This window comes from Anneissia japonica, unplaced genomic scaffold (genome assembly GCF_011630105.1).
Source record: "Anneissia japonica isolate Jap-2015-1 unplaced genomic scaffold, ASM1163010v1 scaffold652_len952628_cov199, whole genome shotgun sequence".
Taxonomy (NCBI): Eukaryota; Metazoa; Echinodermata; class Crinoidea; order Comatulida; family Comatulidae; genus Anneissia; species Anneissia japonica.
In genome coordinates, this window is record NW_022757608.1 from 173,708 (window position 1) to 199,700 (window position 25,993).

At 34.2% G+C, this 25,993-nt stretch overlaps 1 protein-coding gene across 4 annotated transcripts; it reads left to right on the plus strand.

Annotated features, from left to right (window-relative positions):
* The first annotated feature begins 567 nt into the window (after window positions 1-567).
* On the plus strand, window positions 568-24,986 carry LOC117124833 (vacuolar segregation protein PEP7-like). Of its 4 annotated transcripts, none has more exons than XM_033271167.1 (14): window positions 568-725; window positions 6,489-6,640; window positions 7,739-7,844; window positions 10,620-10,710; window positions 10,928-11,067; window positions 12,466-12,631; window positions 13,141-13,344; window positions 14,438-14,635; window positions 14,977-15,072; window positions 16,457-16,564; window positions 17,016-17,132; window positions 20,322-20,435; window positions 21,724-21,822; window positions 22,145-24,986. In XM_033271167.1, exons 2-14 carry the CDS (start codon window positions 6,514-6,516, stop codon window positions 22,382-22,384), a joined length of 1,806 nt encoding a protein of 601 aa, XP_033127058.1. In that variant the 5' UTR covers window positions 568-725; window positions 6,489-6,513; the 3' UTR covers window positions 22,385-24,986. The 4 variants fall into 4 exon arrangements, with proteins under 4 accessions (XP_033127058.1, XP_033127059.1, XP_033127061.1 ...); XM_033271168.1 differs by having other exon boundaries at window positions 581-725; window positions 6,476-6,640; XM_033271170.1 differs by lacking the exon at window positions 568-725 and adding an exon at window positions 5,183-5,374.
* Window positions 24,987-25,993: the final 1,007 nt, after the last annotated feature.

Below are 25,993 nucleotides of genomic sequence, written 5' to 3' on the forward strand. Positions count from 1 at the left end.
GGTATAATTTATATTCTTATATATATTATATATAATATAGGCCTATATATATGTGTATATATATACATATATAGGCCTACCTATATAAACAATCAGCATATTCGTTCATAAAACTTAAATCTTTTCTTAAAACCGTTAATAACATTAGATTTAAGACAGAGGAACCAACGGATCTCAGCACATCTTGTAGGGTAAATTTAAAATTGGTGCCTAAGATTAAAAAGCCTATCCTAACTAAGGACTTAATTTTACTGTTGTAAGTCCAATTCCCTAACTATTTTTTTTTTTTTTTTTTTGTTTTACATCGGTTTCGCCTACATAATTGCCTTTTATTACGTTTAGTTCTTAAGTTACTTTTGTACCACGGTGACCAAAATTCGGAAAAGTGGTTCGGTTCGGCAAACCGGGTTTCGGCAAACTGGAATTTTATGTCTTCGGTAACCTGGTTTCGTCAAGTGGCCATAAATTCGGCAAACCAACCAACAACAAGCAGCAGCCAACCAACTGGTCGGATACCTGTCAATCACGTCGGCGTTGAGATGTGTTTTTGGGCCCGGTGGCTGACCATACACATTCGGTTTGATGACCTTTATGCAACAGACGTCACACATGTGTTTTCGTTTCAAGTTTGCGGAAATGTTTTTTTTTTATGGTCGAAGGGTTTCTTTTCAAATTTTCGTTCGTGAACAACATTGGCCCCCATGTATAAAGCGTTGATTTTCTAGGTATGTACGTATGTATAATAATGAAAAGGAAATACTATACAAATACAATCACGTATAAATTAGTAGCCTACTTTTGTTGTTTCTGAGCACCTCGAACCAGATGACTCGGGACAGGTACTACTACTACTACTAGTACTAGTAGGCTAGGCCTAACCTAACCTTAGCCTAAGTACACTGCTATCTAACCAGGGGCCTAGGGCTAGGCCAGGCTGTCTTGCTTTAGCTAGCCTAGGCTAATCTGAATACAGGTCAACCCGTACCCATGAAATGCCAACCCGTACTCACAAACCGTACCCAAATTTTGGTTGACCCGTACACACAATTTTGTTCGACCCGTACACATCTTGGGTCAAGCCGTACACATCTTTGGTCAAGCTGTATACAGCATACACTAACCCGTATCCAAGTTCGATGAATGGTATTTTTACTAAATATAACATTTTGCAAACTTTTTTGTATATTATGTAGTAATCATATGAACGCCAAGCATACGGTTTAGAATACATTTATCTTCAAGAAATTCATGATTGTCTATGCCTAGAGAAGCCTGGACACGTTGGTCGGGATTAACAGCGTATGGAACGCCAACGTACACATTAGGAGGTTATTGGCACAGGCCGGTACCGTTTTTTTTTTTTTTTTTAGCGTTTTTTACACTTATGGGTTAAATCTAATTAGCATAAAGTTTGTTTAGATGTGTATAAGAGACAGAGTACTAGTAGGCTAGGCCTAACCTAACCTTAGCCTAAGTACACTGCTATCTAACCAGGGGCCTAGGGCTAGGCCAGGCTGTCTTGCTTTAGCTAGCCTAGGCTAATCTGAATACAGGTCAACCCGTACCCATGAAATGCCAACCCGTACTCACAAACCGTACCCAAATTTTGGTTGACCCGTACACACAATTTTGTTCGACCCGTACACATCTTGGGTCAAGCCGTACACATCTTTGGTCAAGCTGTATACAGCATACACTAACCCGTACCCAAGTTCGATGAATGGTATTTTTACTAAATATAACATTTTGCAAACTTTATTGTATATTATATAGTAATCATATGAACGCCAAGCATACGGGTTAGAATACATTTATCTTCAAGAAATTCATGATCGCCTATGCCTAGAGAAGCCTGGACACGTTGGTCGGGATTAACAGCGTATGGAACGCCAACGTACACATTAGGAGGTTATTGGCACAGGCCGGTACCGTTTTTTTTTTTTTTTTTTAGCGTGTTTTACACTTAGTATTGATTTTATTTATTTTAGTTTTTAACGATACTTTTTTTTCAGCATGATTATTATTTAGTATTTTTTTTTAACGATTGCTATTGTTTCAGAGAAATTTTAACTACAGTATGTACAATAAATTTGAATATAATTTTAGCATGTTTTTAAAATTTAGTAGTTATGAAGCTGTTTAATATTGAAAAATAATGTTCTTTTTCTTCTTGCTGTTCCCTGAAATGAAATGTCAAGTGTACACTACATAGTTATATTAATCAATTTCTGAATTATTCATAATAAAGGCCTCTGTGTTTTGTTACAGTATTAATGTAATTTATTGAATCAAATATACTTTTCTGAATTGTAAAATTATACAAATAAAGTTACTGTTACACACACGTGCGCCTGCACTGCATTGCATGCGTCTAGTTTTCCTTTTTATAGGCCTACGTTTATGTTTATCAAAACTATATTTATATTTCCACTAATTTGTGTATTTTGATATGATACCAGTAGCAGAGACGATAGACGATGTTAAAAATAAAAATGAAAAATGCGAGAAAACAGAAAAAAAAGGACACTAAATAATAGGCACAGAGGAAAAGAAAAAGAAAACGAAACAGAGAAAATTAAAACTGTGTATTAACTTGCCTTATTATCGGCGACGACAATATTACAGACTGCACGAGATAGTACAGATACAAATATCTTTTGGGTACGGGTGAACCAAAATGAGATCTTTACGGGTTAACCAAACGTGGGGACGGGTTGACTTAAATTTGTGTACGGGTTAACCAAAGTGGGTACGGGTTGGTATGGGTACGGATTTGTTTGGGTACAGATTGACCGACAATCTAGGACTGGTCACTGGAGTAATAAGGAAGAGCTGTACCACTATTATAGTCATAGGCCCTAGTCTAGGCCTTGGTGGCTAGCTATCTAGCACACAGGCAGGCTACACCCAAACTTTGATGTTTCCAGTAAGCTTCCAAAAATCTCCAAGTGCTTTTACACCACTTTATCTTCAGTTTTAATGTTATTTTTTACATATGATCGGTGTCGGGCTGTAACAAACAAGGGGTTTTTATAGTCAGTGTTGCTTGGCGGGCCGCACACATAGGCAGTGGCGGCGCTAGGATATATTTTCTGGGGGGGCGAAGTTGTCCGACAGAGGGGGCTTGAGCTCGTAGGCTCGAGCTGGAGCAAGGGGTTGAGAGGGAGTTCCCACCAAATGAGATTTTTTTAAAGAATATCAACCTCTGGATGGCCGAAAATGGCACTCTCAGACTGTGACAGACATGTGTTGGCTTGGTGTGGGCCTATTTTTATATGTTTTATGGTCTGACTGCCCGACGAGCTCTGTCCGACTGGGGGGCTTGACCTGTCCAGTGGGGGACTTAAGCCCCCCTACCCCCGCTGGCGCCGCCACTGCACATAGGGTTTTTCATTTGTTGGCATGCCTGCATGCTGAAACAAGTTCATTTTATTTTTTTAATGTAGCTGTTTCAGTTTTGCAAATTATATATCTTTCCCATATGAACAGGTTACAGGTTTTTGATGATGGGTTGTATGGTTTAGCTTGTTTGAGAATGTTTCATTAAATTTTTTAAGTCCACATTTGTTTATTTTTGCTTCCATACGTGTTTGCTTAATTCCGTGTTAAGTCTTTTTAGCTTTTTTCCTGAAGGAGGCTTTGTGGTTATTGTATCTTGTCTTAAATGCGTTTTCTGTAAGGCCTAAGTGCGTTTGGTCTGGTTTGCCATTGGTTGTAACCCTTGCCTGGAAATAGTGCCACTACTTCGTTCAGATGCAGTAATGGTAACGTGGACCTACAGGTATTAGTATTAAATAGGTCCATGATAAGAGTAAGAGACTATTTCATCTTGAATTTTATGCTGCTGTCAATGTTTCACTGCTTTTAACTGACTTTCGGCAAACTGGGTTCGGCAAACAGGGCTTCAGCCAATTAGGATTCATTGTTTTGAGTCGGCAAACTGGTACTCAGGATTCAGCAAAGTGGTCTCGGCAATCTGGCATTCGGCAAACTGGATTTCGACCATCTGGCCTAGAACCGAAAAATCAGCCCTTATTTTCCGAATGATGGATTTCTAGGCCAATTCTTTTGGATATATTCCCCATGCAGGCCTTAGGCCTACTTTACAGTCTGGCATGGATTTCACCTGATCCCAGTTTCTTTTGGCTGTTTTTGTAAAGTGCTCCTCAATTATTCAGCTCTATTGGCGACTCATATTGTTTTTAATTATTAAATCTTAGAGGCATCGTTGGAATCTTTTTAAGCAACGTCATTTTGGCGATCATCCTGTGTATTAACATTTTGCTCATTTTTTTGTGATCATGTTTATGAAAATCACTTCTGAAAGCTATTTTGTTACGTAAAATTAGAATTACAGTATTTAACTGTCATAAGAAAAAAATTTATTGGATTAGATAATATATGTTTCGTCAAAACGCCCGCTTCTTTAGAGAGGCCAACTGGAACTGACAACATCGAATAATGGTAAAGAATAAGCGGCGTTTGGAGATTCCCGGTGAACTCATGATAGGGCAAAGCAGAAAAAATAAATACATTTTCTCAGTCAATATTTGCTTAAAACAAACCATTTGGCTATTGATATTGTTCCCAGAACCTTACATAAATCTGAGGTGTTGATTGGTGGAGCTGGCTTCACACTAACCTTAAACTTTGCAGTCTTACAGTCTTAAGGCCTGTTTATCAACGATAACGATAAAAAATCTAAAAAGCGATTGTTTATAGAAAACAAAAGAAACAAATAAGAGTTTTTTGTTTTTTTTTAGAATGCACTATGGCATGTCAAAAGAATATAATGATAATTTTGTTTGCATTGTAATGTAGGTTAAACATTTTAAGTTTAAAGTTGTGATTTTTTAGCATTCAATTCTATTCAATTTATTGAGTCGATATATACCCCACCAAGGAGAAGAGAAATACAAAAAGCTAAATTCATTCCCACTAGATGGACTCAACCATTATATTATTCTGTAGGTGCTAAACTTGGGTTAAATCTAATTAGCATAAAGTTTGTTTTAAATTCATTTAGACGTGAGATTTTCATAATGTATGATTCATTTGATACAAAAATTAGATTTCTCTCAAAATACTTATTTTATCTATTATGATTAGGCCTATCTATGACTACTGTTTCGTATTCACCTCTAAGTATAGTGGTATGGTCAAAATGCTTCCACTGTGTGGTGCAGAGATTTTAACAAGAGATTGATTAAGTGACACTGTAACAACTAAATGCACTGAAATTAAATACTGTACCTGGTTGAAAAACCAAATAAATTGTAATGTGGAATTGTAAAAAGGCCTTTAGCCAAGATACATTGCAAATAACTGTACAGAGATAGCCCAACATAACTTGCCAGTGGGCCAGTCAGAAGTGGTAAGTTCATGATTTTGTACTATGTATAGGCCTAGCCTACAGTAGGTAAGTAGGCATGCGTCATGTGTTTTGGACATTATTATTAAAGCAATTTAATTTATAAATAGACCACTTTCTAGTACATTCTTGCTAGGCCTGGCCAGCTATTAATATGAAATTTATATTAGTTGTAAAACTTGACCAGTATGCATGTTGTTTTCTTGAACCACACCTTAAATTCAATATAAAAAATATAAAAGAAAATAAACAAAGAAAATAAACAAAGAAAACGGGAAATTCCAGAAGCACACATTACATAAATGGAATAACCCTTGTTACTAAAAATTGATGACACAAATGAGAGATTGCAATGACTACAACCTGAACAAGTTTGGAACAGGGCCAGAGCTTTAAATCACTGGAAGCATTATTCCACAGACTGATTATTGATTTCATTGTAGTTCTATAATTTAATTGTCAAACTTTTTAATGCTATTTGTGTTTAAAGTACAAACTGATAAAAGGGAAGCATATTTTTGATAGCTTTGTTCATTACACTAACAGCAGTGTTCAACTCGGGGCATCCAAGAGGGGAAACTGTAACAGGTCCAAGGGTTGGGGTGTGGGCCCCCAGTTATGAACTCGAAGCGCGAGAAAGATTATGCCGAAGGCACAAACTTTTTTTTGGGGGGGGGAGGGGGGAGCCCATTATTAGAAGACCCATGCCATTATTAAGGGCCCATGATAGTATTTATTATTTAAAAAAAAAAAATATTGAAAACAAATTGCTACCTGCAATTTGTATGGGCCCCTGGTAAAATCTTGCATGTAACGGACCATTTTTAATGACGATTAAACAATTTAAAAAAAATTTTCTGAATCAATTTTCTATGCCAGAGTTATTTTCCACCTGTGCAACCCTTGCAAAAAAGTTACACATTCTTCACCATGTTAAGGCTTCTACGGAATTTAATAGAATAAAATGAACTGTCCATTTGAAGCACAAACTTTTGCAGACACTGTAATGTGTTTAGAATTTAATCGTGCAGGAAATTTACCCATGATGTAACCATGTTGCATTTGTACACTGGTATTCAAGTTTGTGTATTGTAATTTTTTCAGCTTTTTTTTTCAGAACTCTCTGTATCCACAGATAGGATATGGATACTTGGGCAACTTCTGCAGCAACACAATCAACACCAGCACAATGGGACTATGTGCAGAATCAAGTGGACACATTTGTAGATCAACATAAAGATGGAAAACAACAAGAGCCTCAGAGATCTGGTAAAGAATAACAATTATGTGTGTATTTTAAGTTGGTGGCAGTAGAGTGTTTGTGGCTGTAAAGCACATTGAGGCTTCGCATTGTCACGCTATATAAGTATGAGGTATTATTATATTTAGCTGGTAAAACTCCTATTCGTTTACACAGCATTTTTGTAATGATTAGTGCGGGCACACTTTAACCCTAACCTTAAATACACAGTAGGAAAATTTGAATTAACCGGCAAAATATACTGTACACTTTGTTAAAGTTATTTGCATTCAATTTAAGATAAAAAAAAAAAAAAGCCAATTTAATATTTTGGTTGTTAACTACTTTGTATGTTTATTATTGTGTACTTTAAATTAAAAATTCCAATCACATAAATTATTATTATGCACACCAGACCTTAGTTTTTTATACCTGATGATGTCAACATCAAATTTATGTTTCTTGTGTGTTATTACCAGGGTTCATACTGTATAGGTTTTGGAAAATCATAGAGACTGATCTTTTATTTATTTATTTAATACTATATTTCAAGAGGGTAACCCATCTAGCATTGCTGATCATTAGCGGCCCTCAAATAATACATGAAATAGAAACGAGAATCACTTAATTACAGACAAATTTATAAAATTCAGATATTAAAGATAATTTGTTAAAATTTGAACAAACAGTAATTTAAAAAGTTACAAAAACAATTACAAGAAAATTACAAAATATATTGTTTAAGTTTTTGTTTAAAAATGACAAACGTAAACAAATAAAATTTGGGATAGAATTATAGAAATTTGGACCCTTATAACTAAAACAGTTTTTAAATATTTCACAATATGGTTTAGGAATAAAATCATTGCTGTTTGTAATTGCACATATTGTGGGACAAATGCTTGACTGGATCCTGCTCATCATCTCAGTGTTTCCAGGACCTTGAAAATACAATTAGTTCTGGAAAAGTGCTTCCACTTTGCACTGGGGTCATGCCGCACACATGGAAAAGTTGCAAACATTTTTGTGAACCAAGGTGTATGAACTCTTTATTACTATTAGTACTAGCGATCTTTTTGATGGAGTTAGGCACTGCTAAAACCATCATGTTTGTTTAATATTATTAGGAATATCTAAGCACCATTGGATTAGTGTAGATGTGCGGTTGAATTGTGTGAATCAAAAGTGTCGGAAGAACTTTACAATCACTCAACGGAAGCATCACTGTAGGAAGTAAGTTCTTTTTCTGTTTTGATTGAAAATTTATTGAGTTATGGCGAGACATATTATGTTTAAGACCTTGCTTAGCGAACACATTTTTGTAGGCAGAGGAGACAATAAAAATAAAATGTTTTGATGAATGTGAACAATGTAGTATGTGAGATTGATAAAAGCTTTAAAGCATTGACTGCCAAGCCTTTTATTCTTTTTCCACCCCATATGCCGAGGCAAACCATAATGAAAATCAGGCCTGGAAAAAAATGTTTGTGCCTATGCCTGAAAAAAATATGTTTGTACTGTAAAATGCCTCAACACCAAATTTTATCTGGACAATATACAGCCCAACAGTATTTTGTTGAAATTTTTTTCCCCAAACATTCATCACCGGTCACACGGCCCTGATGAAAATCATTTGCATCAACTGTATTGAAACATGAACAAACATACGGTAGTTATTGTTAGAGTATTACTTCCGGGCTCTTCCCTGAACCTCTAGTACAAGACTTCGTGTTCTGGTCCAGGTTATCACTGCCAACGAGTTTAAAGAGTACTACAGTGTTACGTCACGTTACCATGTGATACTACTCCGTTGCTATCGGTGATACATAATGCGTTCAACCAACGCCATTTTCTACACTGACAAACCATTGATCCCTTTTTCTTTGTAAATGTTAATTGATGATTAAATGTGTGTTCGATAACTAATATAATGCAAGCTTTTTATGTTTTTAGTACATTTTGATGGTAAATTATTAGGTTTTAAAATGCCTATTCCAGAAAGCCTATTCTAAACCATTAAGATTATGAAGTCATTCAGGCATAATGAATGGTAACCAACGTCCATGGGGTGCTACCTGGTTTTGTGACGACACGATTGTGGTACTCTATGTGTAATACTATAGTACTGTAGTATGCATGGGTGTGGACTCGCGTCCTTGTGCCCTGAGTAAACATGAATTCATGTACATGGCATCGAACGTGTTAAATCTTTATAGTTATGGAATGAATATTTAATCCTATTTTTGGAGATTTCAGGGGAGCGGAGGATGTAATAAAAATAAATAAAAAAGGTTTTTCCCTAAAATTTGTGGTGGAGGGTGCACTCACTGGGCAAAAAGCTGTTGCTAAACAAGGTGTTAAAAAGTCTTGCCTATAGGACGGTGAAACAGGCTTCATGATATTTCATGTGCTCATATGAACAACCCTGGTCAAGGAAGTGAATTGATAGCTGGTTGGTTAAAGGTGGGAGTGGGGGGCTCCATTTAAAAAAATTTCTATTAAAATATATATAGAACAGTGAGTTTGCACCTTGCTGATAAGATTTTCACAGGTGTTTGGAGTGTGGTAGTGCACAATGAATGCTGCAAACTGGGTCTCTAATGCCTGGTGGCATTACTCAAATTACACAGTGTATTTACATATTTCTAAAATGGACTTCAGTAACTTTTGAAGGCTCGCCTTTGATAACCGCTGAAGAAAACGCATTCATTTTATCAATTATTACGTAAATTTATCTGATCTTTTCATTTTGAAAGGTTTTATTTTACAAAAATGCCTCATTTTTATATTAAATCAGAGTAGAACCACTTTTTGTTTGAGATTATGCAGTAATCTGGGGAGTCAGTCACATCGTTCAATTGGTCTGGGCAAACAACGGGGAAAATACAACGCAAAGGACATATTATACCTTGGCGTTGTCATTTCTTAATAGGACCGTAGAACATTGTTTCTGAATTATTATGGCATATACCGTACTTACTGTACGCGGCTATAAGCCCATTCTCAGGTATAAACCCACCTATATGGCCAACTAAGTAACAGCTTTTTCCTAGATATTTGCTGAACACGACTACACATCGTATGTCCGGTCTTTGCAGGCCATGCGTAACCACAGCATACGCTCGGTGGTTACGTCTCATTTTGTCTTATTTTTGCACTTGCTGCCAATTGACGAGTGCAAGAATTGTGTGTAGGACATTAGTCAACGAAAAATTTACTGCTTGCGATTATCATTTATGTATGAAAATGATAATTTTTTATTTTATTCATAGAAAAATGTTTTTATTCTTTTAACATTAGAAATTGTCTTTATGGCTTAATAATAAGAAAATTGAAGTTACAAGAATAATTTTAATACTGTAGCATGTTGATTCCATCCATGTTGATTCCCAATTAAAATCGTTAAATTGTTCACCTGAAATTTAGCAGTTTATGGAGGAAAGATTCCTCAATAAAACCATTATAAAACAGTCTGGCTCCATGTCTACCACAATGCGCAAACACATCTAGGTCAGTCAACCCAACTGTTATGTCAGCAAATCTTCGTGTATACGAACCTTTTTAGAAACTTACTAATCTGTTCACTAGTAGGCGGCATTCTTTGTGGGTTTAGACTGATGATAACATCACGATAACACTGAGTGTGAAATTTGATCGTGGAAGAAAGATTTCTTCTTATAATCGTCGTCTTGACAATACCAACAAGCAGAACTTCAGCTTTCAAAAAATGAAAAATCAGAAAAACAGCAAATTTAATTTTTTTAAATAATTACAAAAATAAATAAAATATTATTATGGAGAGAAAGAAATACTTCATGACAATAATTTTTATTCAATAATTTCAACTAGTTACTGTATACTTAGATTTAAATTTTTAACAACCCACCAGCCAGTTGGCAAAGACTTTTGTTACAACTCAAAACATTTTGATAAGTACTCCGTTTATCACATTGGTTCTACAGAAAAGGATATTTAAACCTATAGTACTTATTATTTTCTTTTGCTAAGATGTGGTGAGGTGTTCTGCAAAGCATGTGTGCGATACCAGAGGAGGCTATCGGCAAGAGCTGATTATGACCCAAATGGACGGTTGCATCAGGTAAAATATAAAAGGCTTGAAATGAGCCTGTTTTTAAAGAAAAACAGTATAGTTTTTTTAATTATGATTAATAGGTCACACCATAAGGATTTTTGGTATTGATTTTATCAGAATGATGCTAATAAATTTCTACCTTGATTTTTTTTTATTCTGTATGTTTTGATATCATAACAATTGTCAGTTTAATTAAAAAATATATTTTGGTTTTATTTTCTAGGTATGTGAAGATTGCTTCAACTCTGAACCCCAGGATGTGGGTCAGCGACGCTTATGGACTGATTGTTTTAAGAGATGTCGTCAAGACAACCAGCAACAAGAACTGGATGCTGGACAACTTCAAATTGGCATTCGAAAAAGGTAGCTGCATTGAAGTGCTATTGTGATTAATAACGTAGATTGATGGATGAATAGATTTATTCGTTGTAAGTACCAAGGATAACTCACGAACGTCTGATTTTCTCATTGGGGTCCTTCTGGTGGTGATAGGTCAGTATCATCAGGAGATCGGGAGACAATCCCCTACTCTTTTCTGAAGTGTGTACTGCATTCAGATGTGTATAAGAGACAGGTACTACAGTGTTACGTCACGTTACCATGTGATACTACTCCGTTGCTATCGGTGATACATAATGCGTTCAACCAACGCCATTTTCTACACTGACAAACCATTGATCCCTTTTTCTTTGTAAATGTTAATTGATGATTAAATGTGTGTTCGATAACTAATATAATGCAAGCTTTTTATGTTTTTAGTACATTTTGATGGTAAATTATTAGGTTTTAAAATGCCTATTCCAGAAAGCCTATTCTAAACCATTAAGATTATGAAGTCATTCAGGCATAATGAATGGTAACCAACGTCCATGGGGTGCTACCTGGTTTTGTGACGACACGATTGTGGTCCTCTATGTGTAATAATATGGTAGCTGCATTGAAGTGCTATTGTGATTAATAACGTAGATTGATGGATGAATAGATTTATTCGTTGTAAGCACCAAGGATAACTCACGAACGTCTGATTTTCTCATTGGGGTCCTTCTGGTGGTGATAGGTCAGTATCATCAGGAGATCGGGAGACAATCCCCTACTCTTTTCTGAAGTTTGTACTGCATTCTTTACCATGCACATGGGCCATAAGTGCACATGAGACTAACGGCTTAAGCGTCTCTTCCGAAAGATAGTGAGCTATCGTAACTGGCATTTCAGCCCTTTAGCTGCAATATCAGAGCAGCGATGGGAATTGAACCGGGGACCAAAAGATCACCAGTGTAGCCGACTGAGCTAAGCTGCTTTTGTCAAAAGTAGTCTTAAAAAACAGATGAAATGGTCTTTAATAACATAGATACAATGGTTATTGATAACATAGAAAAATAAAATGGTGAGTTTATTTTGGAGTTGAATATCTTGGTAGTAGATGCTTACTTTCCAATCCCAGCGTCATGGGTTTAATTCCTGTCAGTTTTGCAGGATTTGTTCTCACAACCAAGAACTCCACTTGTGAGATTTAGTTTCTCCTTGAGAGCAGTCGGTCCTTTATTCAATACCATTGTTACTCTTTTGTTTTAGTTGGAGAAACATCCTTTGGCATTTGGGCTATTGATCCTGTGTGAGTTAAAAACTGTACGCATGATTAAAGAATATTTCCTCACATTAAAAATCAGAATGTCTCCTGTTTTACGCCACGTTCAAGGTTTATGCAAATTTAATTTTTGAAAATGAATAACTTATTGTACTGTATGTTTGGTATTCTTGAAGTCATCAGATAAAACGTGAAATGAATCGATTGATTGATGGGTATACAGGGAGCCTGCAAAAGGAAGCTGTTGATGGTAAAAAAAAACTCTCAAACTTGAAAGATAAAGTGCAAGGATTGATCACTAAAAGTGAAGTACCTTTATGGCAGAAAGCCAAAAGCTGGACGGTAAGCTGATAATATTTACACAAATAGTGAATGACGTTTCTGTTAAAATATTGTAAGGTTGATAAATTAATGGAATGAAAATTAAGAAATGAAGGAAGGAGGTAGTGAGGGACAGATGGAGGGAATGACAGGAGTAGTGAAGTATAGGAAAGATGGGATGAGGTTGTATAAAGGAAAGTAGGGATAGAGACAGGGAGGGGATTAGATTAAAAAGCAGAAAGAAATACATATTTACATGCATTCATAAATTAAATATCTAAAGCCCCTCGGAAAAAGATGTGTACTGGATAGTGGAGTGATAGATATAATTGGGCTTTGGCTTGAACAAACAAACAAACATCTTTACAAGAAGTAGTTCAAAATTTTGTAATACTGTATCACAGCAAATTACCTGGATGTTTGGGTCGTTGGCCAAAATGTTTCAGAACCGCTGAGCTAAGCCATGGATTATTAAAATGTTAATATTATTTAATTTTCAATTTAATCAATTAGATCTTGTGTTGTTACAGATCAAGGAGCAAAAGCAGTCATGTATGACTTGTGAGGAAAGTTTCAACCGTCACCTTGCCAACCAGAAGCACAACTGCCGAGTCTGCGGTCTCCTCACCTGCAACCGTTGCTCATCTCGTGATCTGCTTTTGTTTGTTGCTGACAAACACGAGCGGGAAAAGTTTGGTGATGTGCCACATTGGGCAGTGATCAAGGTTACTGGAGTAAGCAAGAATTAAGTTTTGTTAGTATAGCAGTTGATACTTGATGGGGCTTTTCAAAGTCTGTTTATATTTATATTACGATTAATTATATCACAATATTTGATGGTGGAGGCATGTACAAAGAAATATTTGACCTAGAAGCCTTTTTTGTTAAAACATCTCTTCAACCCTTTAAAAGCGCTTTTGATTAGCTTATCTATACTTGAAATTGTGTACTTCTGCGCTTATACAAAAAGGCATTTATTAGGGAGCAAAACTTTTCACAAACCTTTAAAATGATACAATGTGTTGTTCATAGCTCTATCTAAATTCTTGAAACGTTAGTATTATTTAAAAAAATGTGTTACCTACTGTAATCGTGTCCCAATGATGTCTCAATAAATTTTGTTTCAAATGTATTTTTGTTGTATAAAAAATGAATTGAATTGAATTGAATTGACAAAAAACATCAGGGAACTTTTGATCTTGATTAAACACAGCAAACTTTATTCAAATATAAATATATTTATTTCCTTGGCATTTATTCAAGTGCATCGCTTAATAGCAAAGAATAGAATCATGTTGCTTTGGTAGTGTACGGTAAAAATGTGGTCCTTGAAAAAATGACCCCTTACAAAAGGCCCTGGAAAAAATGGCCCCAGTAAAAACAGCTTCAAATGACAGGTAGGTGAAAGTGACCCCAATAAAAAAATTTAGTAATAAAACTGATTTAACAAGTTACTTAAAGGCTGAAAGATGGCAAAAATTAAATCAACATAAATTATGCATTTTTAAAAAATAAAATAACTTAGCTTTTAAAAAGAATCTAATATCAAATTAGTTGCCATTTTTTCGGGGCCTTTTTTTTCAGGGGCCATTTTTTCTGGCCATTTTTACCTACATTTCTGCTTTGGCCCTTATTCAAGAGTGCTGCTTTATTGCAATTAGGCACTTGGGTATTAATATACACACATTGATTTGTAGAGAAATACTCAAGCCTACTCTACCTAATGGCACCCTGTAAGGTTATCTCAAGTATAAATAATAAGAATAAACATGATTTATATAATGAAAATATCCATTTCATAAATACAATATAAACTTCCTGTTACAGTGTCCAGCAGTTGAACCAGATGTTCATCATTATTTACGTGTTTGCAATTTCTGCAAGAAAATCTTAGAACACATTCAGGTGGAGGAAGCTCAGAAGGCGGAACAGCAGGAACTGCTGTTGGAGTCTATGACAAAGCTGTTGTTTGTTCATAAACACATAAGTGAAGTACAGTCCAAGATCGATGACCAGCTCCCAGTTGTAAGAACAGCATTTGTTTTCCATTAAAACCTTTCAATATTATTATTCTTATATTTCTTATTAGTACCAAGTTGAATTATAATGCTCTGATTGGCACCAACACTCGCATTAATACCACTAGCTCATTCAGCTGTGTTTGTGGAAACCATCCTTTTATTTTGACATAAAACATTTTACCGATTTATATATTGATACAGGTAATAATAGGGACTTGTTTGCAGATGATGTAAAAGTTAACTTAAAACTTTATTGACAATGGCTCATCATCATGATGCTTGCTCTTATAATTTATAATTTAAATAATTAATATTATTTTTATTTTATAAAATACTTTTTTACAGTACAAGCAGTTAGTAGATGGATTGGAAATTACGTCTTCTAGCCCACGTACTCTGCCAACCAACCGTAGCAACATGCAGACATTGGCAAAAGCACAGGTTTGGTTGCATTAAATGTGTTTACTTAAATGTAATATTTATTTTATCTTCAATTTGTATAGCACCTTTTTTTGGATATGGAGTGCTTTCTCTCCATGGTCATTGGATACAGAATCAACCATGCAAAATCTCCCAGCAGATTATTCGTAGTTATGCATGCACGAAAAATCATTTACCTCTCACCCGGTACCTATTTATACTCCTGAAAAAAAGAAAAACAAACAGACAAACTGCAGACCAACTACGAGAGTCGCGCATTTGGGTCTGTCTCGTGCTCTCATGCTGAAGGATGAAAATCTCATGCATAAATTAAATGCCTATATTATATGTATCCTATTCGTGATTATTGTAGCCCTCTTCTTACTACAATACTTAAAAAGTCATGGTAACATCATGTATACCAACTAGCTCCACTAACACTGAATGTATTGTTTTATAAAGCACTTTCGGATAAAATCAAATGACACCTACACTGCCAGCTTATGCCAGTGTGAAATGTTTGGATTGGAGATGACCTAAAATGCATGTATTCTCCTGGAAAAATGCAGATCCTGAATGCATTTGCAAGCATTTACAAAATTGATTTTTTTTGGGGGGTGGGGAGGGGATCGAGCCCCATACCCCTAGAGTGCAATATTTTCAAAAGTCCCATGTCTGGACATTTGTCTAATTTGGAATTTCTGAAACCAAAGGGTGCAAGCAATGGGATGAGCATTTGTCTTGAACCCACAATCTCTTGATTGAAAGCCCAACACCTTACTACGCCATGTAATTTTACAAATATAAACAAACTTAAGATTCCAAACAGTCTAATAAAAAAATATGCTATATTAAATTATTTACTTACCTATGACCAGAACATATCTTTTTTTAAAATTTGTAATCCAGTATAAAGTACAAGGAAATTTCATTTTAAATACTTTAAGATTTTTTTTCTTGTTTTCAGATAGGCAATACGTTATTTGTATTAGTCATAAAAGGTGCACTTGAGTATTGAGTGAAAAAGGAATGTAAAAATAATGAATACTTAAACTTTTATTAGATAAATTGTAGTAAATAGGACAATTTTAAAAACTGACTTATGAAAATTAAATCCTATATAATTAAGTTGTAAATTAAAAAGAAAGATATGATGATATGCATATCAATGGTAATGATAATGCTTAAATTGTTTAGATTTAGTTTTAGCTTTTTACAGTTGATCAGTTTATTGACTATTGTAGTAAAAAAGAAATAATGGTTTCTTGAATCAATAAATTTGAACTAAAGACACTATAAATATTTGTTGATTTGTGCTTAATAGCAAAAATGTATTTTATTGAAATATATTTTAAAAAGTAGTTTTCATAATTTGGACATAAGATAAACTTTCTTTTTTTTTCAGGGAGATCTGATGGACCACTTTACAAAGTTTGTGATGTGTGTAAGCGGTCTGAAAAAATTTAGTCCGTCAAGCAATGTGCAAGTTAAACTTGCACGCAACATTATGAAGGTGAATTTTTATTTTTTAAACATTTAAATCTAAAAATAAAACTTTCACAGATACTTGGTTTTGTTTAAAAGAAATTATATTTATTTTTCATCTACAAACCTGATGAACTTGTATTATTGTCAGAATTTTTGTGAGATTGCCCTAAATTTGTGAACAATGTAAAAAAGGTGGTCCAAGTAATTCAATGTCAACAGTATGTCTCAATTTTGAGGCAAATGCCTCACTTAGTTTTGATGTTTCCCGAAAATCCAAAATTCATAATTTTTTGTCATAGTAGATAGTCTTTTAGATACATTTACAAAAGTCATCATTGACAAAAGAGTGCTACTAGTGGCCAGCCATCAGAACCACATGTTGGCTCTATATAGTAGAATGCCTTCTCTATTTAGGCATTTAATTTAGAAATAATCATTAAAAATATTTCTTTTTTCTTTTTTTTTTCATTTTTCAGTGTAAATTTGATTATTACCATGACAATATGTATTCCTTCCGGAAGCTTAAAAAACAATTGGAAGATGTTGCACCGCCAAAAATACTATCAGGCATACAAGAAATTGTGGATGCTAAGGTGAATGCTAAATAACTACTTGTAAATTGTCGAGTCCATCATTCAGTTATGTACCTGTCTCTTATACACCTCTATATAGTAGAATGCCTTCTCTATTTAGGCATTTAATTTAGAAATAATCATTAAAAATATTTCTTTTTTCTTTTTTTTTTTCATTTTTCAGTGTAAATTTGATTATTACCATGACAATATGTATTCCTTCCGGAAGCTTAAAAAACAATTGGAAGATGTTGCACCGCCAAAAATACTATCAGGCATACAAGAAATTGTGGATGCTAAGGTGAATGCTAAATAACTACTTGTAAATTGTCGAGTCCATCATTCAGTTATGTACTGAATTTTCTAATTAATTACAGGGTTTATTAGATAGCTGATTCATTTTTAAAGCCATTCTCTGGAGGAAAAACAATTTTTGATTTGTTGTACAACTGATTTTTCTGAGACACAAAAAGCATATTTGACAAAAAAACTTGGGGAGTGGTTAATGAGGTAGACATTTTTGAATGTTTAAAACCTGGGGAAAAAAGGTGGAAAAAAGGTTGTTACGTCCTTTTTCCACCTGTTTTTAAATATTAAAAAATCTGTATCATTAACCGCTCCCATATTGACAATTTTTGTTTCCTCCAGAGCCTGGCTTTAAGGGCAGGTTCATGGTTTAGACAACTTGGGACATTTCATTATTTCATTAATCATAACTATTTTCTAAAGTGATGATTTTATATATACTTTTTATACATGTTCATATGCTTTGGTAGTTAGTTAATCTAGACACAAAAAAGTTTCATACTACATTGCAGCTCTCCAGAATGTTTATATTATTTTTAAGTAGCTTAAGGAATGTTGGTAGATACACCAGCATTAGAGCATGGTCATATAAAATTCTCACTTTATTTCCTGTCTCACTGTCATGGCAAATTTCATTTTCACTTCTGTGAAGTCTGTTTTCCACTGAGCTTTGATTGGTTGCCCGTTTTTTTGCATCACAAACAGTAGAATCTGTTCGAACTACTGATTTCGTTGAAAACTGATAGAAATGCGCATGAACCAACACTATCGATTCATGCGAATAAGTTTGTTGTTGAAAACAGACTTTAACATTTTAATTATTTTGGAAATTTTGTTGGTGGTGGACAATCAGTAATTTGTTTATTAGTCACAATAGACACACGATCATGTTGGGATTTAATATACAGGAATAGTCATCTTTAGAAATCAAGTAGTTTAACTATATAGCTCTTGGTTCCGTGTCATACATAACTTGCATTGTTGATATTACAATATTACATCCTGTGTCAAAATACTAAAATAATTAGGTCTGTCCAGATTATCAAATTTTTTCCGACGAAAAACCTGTTGTATGCCCATGTATAGTCATGATGTGCCTATATATGGTCATGATGTGCCTATATATGGTCATGATGTGCCTATATATGGTCATGATGTGCCTATATATGGTCATGATGTGCCTATATATGGTCATGATGTGCCTATATATGGTCATGTTGTGCCTATATATGGTCATGATGTGCCTATATATAGTCATGATGTGCCTATATATGGTCATGATGTGACCATATTTAGGCATGTCACATGTTTTTGTCAAATAAAATTTGATAGATTTGACAGGGCTTAATACTAAAATATTAAACATGGAAAAATTCTTGAAACCGTCTGTTTGATTATTAATTAACAACAACAAAAATAGAAAAAGCTGAGGAAAAACTTGTTTCCCAGTATGTACATACTAAAATAATAAACATGGACAAATTCTTGAAACCGTCTGTTTGATTATTAATTAACAAAAAAAAAATAGAAAAAGCTGAGGAAAGACTTGTTTCCCAGTATAGTACATACTAAAATAATAATTGAAACAAGATGAATTAATTTTATGTTACTCGCATTTTATTGTAGATCATATCTGTATGGTATATGAAAGTCTATGTTACGTACTGACATTTTTCATCGTGCTTTCTTCACATGTGTAGCTCATATACTATATTTATATTTAGCACTGCTTCTAATATCTTAAACTTGTCTTTTTATTATGTATTTTTGCTTATATTTCTCATGTCTGTTTTAATTTCTAAATACTGTTTTTATGTGGTAACAAATACTTTGTCTTAGCGAAGCTACCTAAAAATGCAGCTCTACATAAAAAGTTAATAATAATCAGGCCCGTAGCCAGATCATTTCAAGGGGGGGTTCTCTAGGCGTGGGGTCCAGAGGCCTGCCTAAGGGCAACGGTGGGGTCGGGGGCGAATCCCCTGAAGCCAGAGCAGTTTTTGTGTTTAATGGGTCTATATAATGTTATAAAATATTTCTCATGTCTGTTTTAATTTCTAAATACTGTTTTTATGTGGTAACAAATACTTTGTCTTAGCGAAGCTACCTAAAAATGCAGCTCTACATAAAAAGTTAATAATAATAGAGGACATACTGTATTATGTTTATACAGTAGATAACAATGTGAAACAATGATAAAACCAAGTTTGGAACATTGATGAATAATTACATACATAGGTATTTTCACATTTCATCAATTGTTAACAGGGTATAACACTAGTAAACATTCTTCAAGTACCTAGGTGGTATAACTACAGGCTTCTGGAGTGGATGCCTTTTGTAAAGGGTGCTAAGTAATTTGATTGAGCATTTTTATGGCTTATTTACTGTAATCTGTCATTACACTGTCTAGATAGGTGTATCAAACAGCTCATTATAATGTCATTCATTGTTTTTTTTTTTTTGTATAATACAAAATGGCATTTATTTATATAATACTAAAATTAATATGTTAACCTTAAATAATGTATGTATGTTTTCTTAAAATATCTTGTAACACAAAATAACTTTTTTATGTACTGTAATGTATGTTTCCTTGTTTTGTGTACTGCTGTATAATGTTGTTATGAAATAACACACTTTACTATCTAAATTTAAAATAGATTTATATTAAAAAAATGTAAATCATTTTTGTCATGTAGGCCTAGTATGTGAGTGGAATATACAGTATATCTTACCCAAATATGTGTTAAGTTTTGTTTGTTATTATTTGTGCCACTATCACCCAATTAATGTAATAATTGGTCATAATAACTGATTACATCTCACATCTGCACTGGCAAGTCATAACATTCATGACACATTTTACTGACGGGTTTCATTTTGGGTTTTTGGTTGCACTTTCAGACAATAGAGGTCGCCTGTTTATCCATAACACAGGTAGCGTATGAAACATTGCATTTATGTATAAAATACAGTATTGATGAGACGCTAGCAAGCAATATCATACAAACTTCTGAGGTGAGCATTAAAACAATGATGATAATTATTGTAATAACTTGAATAATCCTAAATGTTGATTAAGATGAAGATAATATATTGATAGCAGCAGTCAGTCCAATATATTTTGATTTTAATATTAAGTTTGATTTATTTAATTTCAATCTTTAAAATAGAAATACATTTCTCCCTCCCATGAAAGACCCTCCAATTTATTAAGGCCACTCCAATTAAAGACCACTATTCTGTGGTCCCAAATTAACAAATGTCTTTTATGTTTATTATTCTAATGAGAGACCAAAGCTGCTAAAGATCATGGAAACCCAGGTCCCAAAAGTGGTCTTTAATTGGAAGGAGACCTGTACAGTACATATGAATAAACAAAAATTAAATTAACTAAAACCAGTAAGAAAGTGTGAGGTACCCATGCTCAATGAATAGAGCAGGATTTTTTTTGTACTATAAAAGATTAGAAAATAAAATAGTGCATTGCATAGCAATATTTGGAAATGAGGGTCAGTGGGGTTTAACAATTTTTTTTACCATACAGTAGGCCTACTTAATTTTAGGGTTCATTACCTGCCATCGCTCACTTACCACAATACATTTTGGTTGGTAAATTTATAACCCCCAGGGCTAAATTCCATGGTTAGTATATTAGTTTTGAAATAGGTTTTGCTAAGATATTTGGGTTGATTGAGTCTTGGGCAGCACATTATTTATTAATTATCAAGTGTAACCAAATTGAAAATAGAGTATAGCTTAGTCCTATCCCCTACACTAAACTCTCCTATTAAAGTTTAATTTTAAACATGGCTACATTTAAAGGAAGAGTATATTAGATTTAAAATGTAAAATTGACATAGACAAAATTGCTATTAGGTATACAGCTGGAATTAAATATATAAAAAAAAAAACATGCATAAGCTATTATATTGTGATGTTTTGAAACAGATTGTTAAAAATAATAAAACAAACACAAATGGAAACTGTGATGAGAAAAGACTCTGAAAAGGACAACGATGATTTTAATCACTGTCAGATTGGATATCCTGAAAATTCACTAATTTTTAAAATATAAGGATGTTTTTTAAATATTTCATTTAAATATGGCACAATTTGAGGTAAACATTTAAATTTGATCCTTTTATCTTAACTAGTTTTCACCTGATAGCATGCATGTTGTTACTTGACTCTGTTGTTATTAGTATAAGATACCTTTTAGGAGTCTATGGTTTAGCTTACCGTAGCTTTCGCTGTCTTCTCGACAGTTTCATTCATTAGTTTTCACCTGGTTGACTTATTGCAGTTATGTAAGGCGGAGTTAAGAGATCACATGCAGAAGAAAGGCGAAAATTGGGAGCAGTGTAGTCAACATATGGAGAAATTCATAAAAATGCAAATGAAGGTAAGTTTACATTTTATAATATTAATGAACAGCGATGCACAGTATAGAAAAAAAAAAACAACCATGGCTTCTTCTGAAGGTTGGTACAAAAGAAGACACATCATTGATGTACAGTGATGTTTATTGAGACACTAGTTAACTAAAAATGCTTAGAAGTGTTCCCCATGTTCACTTTTCAAAATCAAAGGTTTGCCAGCTCCTAAAGATACTAACATCACCAAACCTGAGATTTCTTATATCTACATTTATGAGGGGCTTTTCAGATTTCTATAGAGACAGTATATTATATTACGGATAACATAATTATTTTCCTTTTCTATAGGGTGATGGTGTAGAAAAGCGGCAGTTGTACTTGCGGCCCTCTCGTAGGTTGGCTGCAGCCTATGGATCTGCATACATCACCGCATTTTTAACTGAGCGTATTGGATACCTTGCACTGCAGATCTACCTACAGCTCACTTCACGAAGTATTGACAGAAGGTTCAAAGGATCGAAAAAAGCTCTCTTGTCTCTTCGTGAAGTGCTTGCTCAAGACCAGAAAGTAACACTTAAAAGTTCATAAAATATTTTTTGATTAATGAAAACAATTATATATATATATATATATATATATATATATACTGAACGCGAAATTGGCTTGATTTTGGGTGATAGGATTATACCCTGGGATTCCCTAGTGCATGAGCAGAATGAAAATGATGATCGTTTTGCCGATGTGGCAGAAGCATTAAAACAACTGCCCTAAGATTCAATGGCCATACAAAACTATATTCTGCTGAAGAAATCAGAGTTTATTTGAACATCAAAGGGAAGGGAACACCCTAATTAGTAGGCCTAAGCGCCTACCTAGAAAGACCATATCTTGGTCTTACCTCGAGCTAGGCCAGCCTTTGCCTAAACTTTCTTCACGTCGTAGGTTATTTTTTTGCCCATCAACAACCAATCCAACCAATCACCCATTGCATGTGAAGATGCACAGCTCACTTGTAATGCATGATGTTACAAGTTATTTTTAGCAACGAGAGTCTCTGAGTCTTCATGCTGGGAACTAACAATCCGATCAGCCCACTGTGTTGCCTATTTTTAGCCGCAGTTAGCGATCTTGTTTATTTTAGCGACAGTAAACAACAAGAATTTACAAGAATGGGCTCTGTGTTCAACTTTACGGCGACCAATTTCTGGTCTAATCATTTGGAAGAGTTTCAAGTCTGCCGAATTCGGAGCCAAATCCTAGACCTAGGCCTACTCACCTAAATTATACCTTGGGACTTTGCCCATGGAAATGCTTGTACGCGGAGTTGGGCGTAAAGTCAGAGGTGGGATTATACCCGAGGTGGGACTATCCCCAAGGAACTACGGTATATATAATTTCATATAATTTTTATATATTGAATTTCAATCATCTTATTTTAATGATTGGTCATATCAGAAATGAAAGAATTTTCTATATAATATATTTTTAATACTGAATACATTCCAATTTTATAAATACAGACAACTGCAATTTTAAGTACTTATTTTATAAATTTTATGCTGTATATTTGTTATATGAAACTTTAAAAAATAATACTATATGATATATGTATGCTAATAGAGAGGTTTCGCACGCGAACAAATACGTGTACTCATACGTTTAGCTATTCATAACGGTTCGTAGCCATTCTGTGATTTTCGCAATCACAGCATAGCCTAGGGCTTACTATACTCTGTTCTCTTCTCTCGTTATGCTTTTTTTTTTAGTATATGTAAGGTTTTGGAAATTCAAATTGAAAATTGTAGCCGAAAAATACTACCTTGTTGCCCAGAAATGTCTGTTATTTCCTGACACCACCAAGGTCAAAGCACCGACGTTTTGAAACCCCAAAATGAGGCGCATCCTATCGTAATGTGCTGTCTTCAAATGTCACAAAAATGGCACGTACAGTACGTATTCAAAGATACATTTTTTTTTTTACACTTAATGTAAAATGTGAAAAAATAAACGAAGATCCTACTAGAAATCCAAAATTTTCCTACTCGTTTTTCACTTACCTGTAGTGAGTGAGATATGCGTGTCGTCCACACGTTTAGCGGATAGCAGCCAGCGTATGACGTCAAAATGATGACGTATCCGTCACACTAACTGTATGCGTTAGCGAGCGAAACCTTCCTAATGTTAAATTTCTAACACATGTAAACATAACAGAGGATGTAGTTTTGTGGTTGAGTCATCCACCTTTCTATCTCAAGTCATTACTGTAGTTGAAATCCAGTGAATGCTCTGTTCAGATGGGTCTTTCAATGCAATTTATTTCCCAAACACCAACTTATAGGCCTATATAATATGAGGCTTGCCATCCCAAAACCAGAGCTGGTCATGCTGTCATTAAATGTTAACTGAGTAATTAGCATAACTTTTACTGATAACTTTAGCAATAGTAGTTCAGTAAAAGTTAATTACAGAAAGATGACCTATCATTTTCTAGCTTAAAGTGTAGAAAATATGAATATATTAATAGGTCAATTTTCTTGTCACTGATGCTGGATTTGGCATGGCAAGCCCCAAGTGACGCTATTTTGTGGTTTTTCCTAGTTAAGGAAATGATGTTTTCATATCATGTCCATACATGAGCAAATTGCAGGTATTTGTCACATGAAATTTTATAATGTGAACAGCCATTAATTTACAAAAAAAAAACAAAAAAAAAAAAACAATTACTTAGACTAATATAATTAAAGCGTTATGTTTTCATTATCTTTAGGCAGATATGGACGATTAAACCCACCTGGGAAAACTTTATTTAGTGCTGTAACATGAAATCAAATATTTTGCCCTGCTACCACCTGCCTTGGCTTTTGAACAGTAGTCATGGCTATTTTGGGCACATTACAAAAATCTGATGGTGTAAATTTGTATCATCATATAGATCTTTAAGCTGTCTGAAAAAATGTTTCACATTTTCTTCATTAAAATTTTTGGCTCTAGCCAAAATTGTTACCTCCGTTTTCCTGAGTGACAGCCTTGGGTGTCTTTTTAAAAATAATGTGAACCAATCTGGCCCAGCCATACTTGTGGGGCTCCAGGATTGTGGTGCATTTATGTTGAAGCACAGAGGTACACTGGAACGCTAGACGACTTACTTCCTTTGGACAAAGTGCAAAATAAATTTCTGGTGCTCTGCAAATGTACTTTTCTGGTTCTTGTGTAGTATTAAAAACGCATCAAGGGCCTGTATAGATAAATTTGGAGCCATAAAATTTAATCCAATTCATAGCTTGTGGGTGTCGGACTTTTTAACGAACATGACACAGAGAGTTAAACTAAACAACACTGTTTCAGAACCCCTTACATGTAACACAGGTGCACCATAGGGCAGTGCACTTATACCATTGTTATTTTCACTTTATTCTAATGATTTCGTTTCTCCTGTTAATGATCCGTCCAAGTGTTTTCATATTAAATACGCAGACTTATCTCGGATTAATTTCGGATTAATATAAATAGGCCTATAAGCTTTTCGTAGAAAAGTTCGCTTTGTGGTGCGAAAACAATTACTTGATATATAATGTTGATAAAACAAAAGAAATTATCATTGATTTTAGGAAATCTGATATTATACATGAGCAGTTAGAAATCATAGGAAAATCAGTTGAATTTGTAACAGAACACAAATGTCTTGGTAACTATACGCAGAATGAAATACTTTAATGTAAACCTTAACATTATGAATATATTTTCTGTTTCTTTTATTCAACCTGTTCTATGTTTTTGCATAATATGGTGTAATGAAATATCGAAAGAAAATATGAAAAAATTGAAAGAATAACGAAGAAATCGAGTAAAATCATTGGGTGTGAGCAGCTGAGCATCCTGGATAGGCCTACGTACCCTGCGAAAGTTAAAAACAATCCATAGTGATATCACAGTTGATGTGTTGATTATACATTTTCAATACTGCAGATTAACACAAAAATCGGTCTATATGTTTTTCCTAGTTGAAATATTATGTGTATTAGACTATTACATTATATACAATTTCAGTCATGTAACTTCACTCTTCACTATTATTTTCCATAGAAAAGTTGATGCCTGTTAAGGCTTTGTTTAATGAGTTGTTTTATCTAAACAGTGAGCTAATTCAGATATTTATTATAAAATCTCATTAGTGGAGACTCCATGCAACAAAGACAG

Excerpts from the sequence above, each read along its gene's own strand:
- LOC117124833 (XM_033271167.1), top strand. The coding sequence starts at position 6,514 with ATGGATACTTGGGCAACTTCTGCAGCAACACAATCAACACCAGCACAA. Across the intron at positions 15,073-16,456 it reads AGACATTGGCAAAAGCACAG|GGAGATCTGATGGACCACTT; the intron begins GTTTGGTTGCAT and ends TTTTTTTTTCAG. Across the intron at positions 20,436-21,723 it reads ATATCATACAAACTTCTGAG|TTATGTAAGGCGGAGTTAAG; the intron begins GTGAGCATTAAA and ends GACTTATTGCAG.